The 6408-nt window shown below is 40.5% G+C and overlaps 1 protein-coding gene across 1 annotated transcript; it reads right to left on the bottom strand.

Annotated features, from left to right (window-relative positions):
• Positions 1-430: 430 nt before the first annotated feature.
• LOC117534130 (diacylglycerol O-acyltransferase 2-like) lies at positions 431-6106 on the bottom strand. The gene is made up of 8 exons (XM_034198196.1): positions 5992-6106; positions 4399-4482; positions 4146-4253; positions 3608-3678; positions 2867-3071; positions 2145-2319; positions 886-1070; positions 431-810 (listed from the first exon to the last, which is right to left on the bottom strand). The coding sequence occupies exons 2-8, from the start codon at positions 4478-4480 to the stop codon at positions 656-658; spliced, it is 981 nt and encodes a 326-aa protein (XP_034054087.1). The 5' UTR covers positions 4481-4482; positions 5992-6106; the 3' UTR covers positions 431-655.
• Between the last annotated feature and the right edge of the window lie 302 nt (positions 6107-6408).

Genomic DNA, 6408 nt, shown 5'->3' with positions numbered 1-6408 from the left:
CACATGCTGAAAACCCATCCCTAGCAGGGGGGTCTGGGGGAATTCTCCCCCAGGAGATATTTAGAAATACTAACATATAAACATACGCATTCTGGTACACTCTGAGAAGAAAATAAATACATCTATTACTACCCGACATATTAATCATATTTTATGCCATTGTTTGTTGTTCACTTTGTTCTGACAGCTTGCTGCTCCACACAGAGAAGAGCAAAGAGGAGAGAGTCTGTGACTTACTTTAAATTGTGGATAAGGGTAGATGGCTCCCATTGTTCTGTGATCATCAAACCGGGGGTCATATTTCATTATGTGTTCATTTTTATCTGAGGTTGTACCCATGGATGTATAAAGAGTAGTTCTACCGCAGTTATTCTCTGTGGGGACTTCCGGCAACAATCTTGATTCTGATTGGCCAGAAGACTCGAAAAAATATCAGCAAAGAGGTTTTATTGAGAAGATAATCACTACGTGACAGAAGTTTTCAAACCGTTTATGGTCTCCGCCTCCGGTACGTCCAGTCCAACGCATACTGCATGCACAGCGTTAGAAAATCGGACCTTCAAAATAAAAGTTTGACTTTTTTCCGAAAAAAAAAAACTCACATCTGCGACCCACTCGAAACGAGGTCGCGACCCACCAGTTGAGAACCACTGGTCTAGATGATCCGGAGCTCGTGACTTTCAGAGAGTCCACAGCTGACCTTGTGTTCATGGAATAACTTGGAGAGGGCCTCCATGTAAAGCTTATGAAAGTGGTCCACCTCCTCCTCGGTGGCTTTGATGTGCTTCGGCACTGAGATTGGACTTCCCACTGAAAGAAGCCAGAGCGTTAGAATAAAAAAAAAAACTACCACCATGTTAATGAACAGAAAGATGAAACACTCACCAACAGTAGTGATGGGATTCCTGTAGGGCAGGATACCCATGTGCTCTCCAACAAATAGACACGGGGCGAAACCCATGATCTTTTTAAACAGTTCTTGTAACCTCCGCCCGAGGCTGCCTTCTGAGAAAACCACCTGCTTAAAGAGCTCGTTTTCCCCAAATGCGTAAACTGGCACCAGATCAGCCCTGTGGAAGATCATCAGAGGTAATATCACTGTGACAAACTGTTCATGGGCGGTTTCTACAACCGTCCATGAATAGTTGTCAGTATCATTCTGAGCTTGTATAGGCTACACTGTTACAGCAAGCTTTAACCCCCCCCCCCCTCCAAAACAAGAGTCTGGCTAAACTGTTCCCAGTAAATAAAACAAAAACAAAAATACCGAGTGCTGGACGTCAGATATATCAACAGAAGAAGATGGACAGGAAGTAAACACTAATAGGAACACGGTATTCTCTTCATGTTTGAGAACTGGTTAATGAGTGAAAATGATAACAGACTTGGACAGTAATAGAAAACATTGATAAGTGCTGCCGCCATTTTAAGTTAGGAAGCTGTCGACTTTCAGTCGTTGGCGGAGTAGTAAAATGTTTCAGATTCACCACTGCTGGTATTTAAAGGTCGCCTTTAATGTAAATTCCACTTATTCATGTATTTTCTACATCAACATGTGTCCCCTCTGTGTAAAGAGACTCTGAAAGTTTCAGGAAAAAAGATTCTCTCTTTTTTTGTCCTGATCCATTTATATAAAACTTGTCTGAAAATGAGCCGATCAGATTTTGGCCACTTTATGTCATAACGATTTTTTGGCTTGTGTAACTATTAGCCAATCACCAACCAAGGTAACCCCCCCCCCCCCCCCCCCCCCCAGCAGAAGAAGAAGAAGAAGTGACGTCCTCCTTCAGGGATTTATTCCGATGTGAACGCAATCTACCCTTTAGTTCTGATGAACTGAAGAGTTCTGATGAACTAAGTACAGCAAAGTACTTGGTGTGAAAGCGCCTCTTATGTTCTTTTTAACCAAATATCTCTCAGAGGGGCGTGGGGAGTGGCTCCTTATTTTCATCTAAAGTAAAAGACAGAGAATCAGCACTTTTGAAACAGGGCTGAAACAGAGGGGATTATGGGTAATGCTACAATGATCTGTTTGGTATTTGGAGCCAAACACTTCAGAGACATGTTTTGTATATATCTGAGAACTATAATATATTGATGAAAAAACGTTTAATAGGGAAGCTATAATGTGTGTTTTCTCTCACCCAAACTCCAGGGCCACCCTGACGAAGCCCTTCCTCTGCCTCATCACCAAGATGTTGACTCCAGGAGCCGAGAACAGCGACTCCGCAGCGCCTCCGATCACGATCACCACTGCGTTCCCCTTCCCTCTGTTGGTGAGGAGGTGCGTGAGGCTCTTTTTGCTGACTGGAAGAAGACCTGATCACACAAAGTAAGACAGTAATAACTATGGATGTTCTTCCTTTCCATGTGCAGTCCAGGGGCGGTTCTAGGAGGGGGGCCAACAGGAGCCAGTGCCCCCGTAACACTGACCAGGGACCCCCCTGTGGCCCCCCTCCAACAAAAAGGTTACAATATTACGATTTATTGGAACTAAGTCAAATCAGAGACCCGGATGTAAAGTGGAGATTAAACTGCACATTACCTTATAAAAGCAAATACTGTTTATGTTTTTTAATTCAATTGTCACTTAAAATTACTAAAACAAATACTCTAAATGAAAAAAACTACTAAAACAAAGGAATGTAACTTAAATTTACCAAAACAAATACCTTTACAAAAACAAATGTCAATTACTGTATTTTATGCTTATTTTACAAAATTACTTTTTACTGTCTTTGTCTTTCTAACCTGCTTTTATTGTGCCCCCTCTCAGGCCCCAGTTCCCCCCCCCCCCAGTCAAATTGGTCTAGAACCGCCACTGGCACTGCAGTCTCAAAAACCTCCTATAGTTGAACATAAATACCTGTAAACATGGCATATTCCCTGAAGAGTGGAAACCTAAAAACGCCGGCCAGCGTCACCAGGTTAGATGTCAGCCCAGGAAACAGCTCCTTGAAGCCGCAGCTCTCGGTGCTGAAGCAGGTGAACGCCCCGGCACACATGATGCCGTGCGGGTGAATACCAACAACGTAGTTCTTGTTTGGATTCAGCTCGGCTGTCTTCACCAACTGAGCAAGAAAAGTTAGGATGAACAGAGACTTCTTTTTGTTGATCCATTTTATATACAAACCTATTTGAAAATGAGCTGATCAGATTTTGGCCACTTTATGATGTCATAACGATTGACACTTTTGAGACATGTTTTGTATATATCTGAGACCTATAATATATTGATAAAAAAGAATATAATATGGGACCTTTAAACCAAACACAACCTTAACTGTATATCGTGACATTGAATTAGAGATTTATGCTCAATACAAAGGATTTTTTTCTCATCTAAAAGATATTTTATCACCATAAATAGCACTTACATTTGAAACTAATGCTCCAGCACTTACAATAGATAGCTTATTTTCTTTCTTATTTGTCTTGCACTTGTGAAATATAGTGTAATATATAAAGAATCAAAGCAGATAATTGCAAGTTAATTTTAAGGTCATGGATGCTTTTGTTTGGAAATAGTAATGCTACTAATGACACATGGATTCATCAAATCAGATGGGAACAGACAATCTGACAGAGGGGTGAAATACAAACTTACTTTGATTGGGAAAAAGTCCCTGAGGTGCTCCCAGACCCTCCAGTTCCGCACAAATGTTGTTTTTCTTCCCCCTGGTGGACAGAGTGTGTCATTTCAATACTACACACTAACTGTAAACAATATATGTATTATACAATACAATTATACAATCAAACAGCAATATAACGTTAGTATTATTATTATTACTGCTTTATTTTATCACTCCTTTGTATACAATATCCTTGTTAAGGAGGGTACTTTGATCATGGACCCCTCGTTTCTGTCATGTGATGTGCTATAGTATGCGTGTGTTTGCATTTTATTGTTCTCTTTTATCCTTTCGCCTCTATCTACTTGTCTTTCATCCTTTCTTTATAACTAATGCCGTTGATGTATTGTGATTTTAGTCTATTATCATCTGGAAATTAGCAATGTCGGCTAAAGCTGCCCCATTTACTGTTCTTTGTGACAGTTGATAAATGGAGACTGTCCACGACACTATAAACAAATAAACTAAACTTTCATGTCCGTGGGTATTGAATGGTTTTATTTCCTTTACCTCTCTCAGGGGTGTGCCAGTCCACCACCTGCCAGACGAAGTACAGCGTGGGGATCGGCCACAGAGAGGTGAACATGAGGTAAAACATCAAGAGGGTGCTGGCCACTCCTGGAGAGGCATCGTCCACATGTTGGAGGTACAAGACATTCATAGATTAGCAGTGTGAAAACAGAGGTGCTTTATAAATGCATTGAGACCCTTGTGAATTAACATCCATAATTTTATACAAAATGTTTGTGTGGTGGGATCTTACCTAAGAAGAGAAAGCATGCTACCCATTGCAGAGTAATTACGACCTCTAAAAACACCTTCCACTTAGTCTTTCCTTTCGTCATCCCTGCAACCAGGAGGCCATACCATCAATTTGTTAAAGACATTTCAAACTGTGCTTTCATTCAGTTAAGGTCATGGGTCTATACATCATGGACTTTACGCCTTTAGATGTTACAAAGATGGCTTTATCTGAGATAATAATGACATTTATGAATTCTTTTTTATGATAGAGATCAGATTGATTCAGTAATGAGCGCTTTTTAATCTTCTTTAAGGCAGGGGTTCCCAACCCCCGGAGGTGTTACTGCCGGTCTGCGAAACAGCTGTGAGTTTATCGTAATATTTGCAGAATTATAAATATATAAAAATATTTTATCATAATATTTTTTCAAAAAGTGTTTAATGTTCGCACCTATATCAGTGATATTATTTCATCCAGTAGCCTAGTTAATCTTTTTATTAGTTTTATGAAGGAGATGTCCAGTCACCAAGGTGCATGATGTGTGTGTGTGTATGTGCTCTGCTCAGCTCTGTGTGCTCGGTGTGTTTGTGTCTGTCCGACACCGGCATTTGTTTTCAAATGACCATGAACAGTAATTTACACACATCTGGCTAACTCCATAGGTATATACGGGTGTTCCCAAAATAAGTTTAATCTTTATTCTTAATCTCGATGTAGTGCTAAATGCTGTCGGAGTGCACCGGAACGAACGACACTATCATAATATCTTCTGAAAACAAATGCCAGTGTCACACACACACACACACACACACACACACACACACACACACACACACACACACACACACACACACACACACACACACACACACACACACACACACACACACACACACACACACACACACACACACACACACACACACACACACACACACACACACACACACACACACACACACACACACACACACACACACACACACACACACACACACACACACACACACACACACACACACACACACACACACACACACACACACACACACACACACACACACACAACCAGACATCTCCTTCATAATGCGCCTTCTCCTCGTTTTCCCAGCATTCACTGGATTATCCGTAAATCATACAAACAAAACCAAAGCGTTGATTTATCTGTTTTCCCGTTTTGGTTTCAAAACCGAATAATGTCGGTTTTTTGGTTTTCCGTTTTTCCGAAAAACCAAAAAACGACACCGGTTCTTTCTAGTATTTGTTCATACTATGTTGCTACCTGCTGGTGGTGAGTAAATATTAAAATCAGATAAAATTGACAACCGGTCCGCGATTTCTTTTTTTATGGATCTGCTGCTTCTTGGCACATTAAAGGTTGGGAACCCCTGCTTTAAGGTATAGGTCATACGCTTACAAACTCACAGGTAACTTACTCAGGAACAAGCTGACAGGCTAAACTAGACAGTTTCAATTTGATCACATCACATATACAAACATATAAGCCAAACTTGTGGACTACTGCAGAACACCTGGACTCTCACCAACTCTAAATTATACTAGGAACAACATTATTGACCAAACTGCTGAGCGTGAAATGTAAAAAATTACCTTTATTAGAGTCTATTCCAGAGTTAATTTGAATGGATGCAGATCAGCCGTTTGTGAAAATGCACAACATGCAGGATGCACTTTGCCCAGATCATGTAAAACAGCTGATAACATATCCACTCCCCCAATACTTTGACACACAAGCAAGCAAGGTAAGAGATGAACAGTCTGATAGTTGGATATTTGTATATCAGATCTGTGCTTGGATATAATTTTAGGCTCTTTTGTTGTTGGTTACTTTAGTGGCCAAAGTGCTAACGTTTAAACCGTATTATTCAACTTCATAACAGAAAAGCAAACAACAAAAGTAGAATTATCTATTTCTCTCCTTTATAAACCGACACACATGTATTTTTTTCAACACTTTGTACGTGATAAACTAAGGAGCGGGACATCTGTAAGCAGTTGACCAATCAC

Source organism: Gymnodraco acuticeps, unplaced genomic scaffold (assembly GCF_902827175.1).
Source record: "Gymnodraco acuticeps unplaced genomic scaffold, fGymAcu1.1, whole genome shotgun sequence".
NCBI lineage: Eukaryota > Metazoa > Chordata > Actinopteri > Perciformes > Bathydraconidae > Gymnodraco > Gymnodraco acuticeps.
Note: the sequence above shows the minus strand (reverse complement) of the source record. Positions and strands in the feature narration are given on the sequence as shown.

Bases quoted from the DNA above. Each gene is read 5' to 3' on its own strand.
- LOC117534130 (XM_034198196.1), bottom strand. From the start codon at position 4,480: ATGACGAAAGGAAAGACTAAGTGGAAGGTGTTTTTAGAGGTCGTAATT. The intron at 3,072-3,607 runs GTAAGTTTGTAT...TTTCTTGCTCAG, and splicing joins GGGACTTTTTCCCAATCAAA to TTGGTGAAGACAGCCGAGCT. The intron at 811-885 runs GTGAGTGTTTCA...GGCTTCTTTCAG, and splicing joins GAATCCCATCACTACTGTTG to TGGGAAGTCCAATCTCAGTG.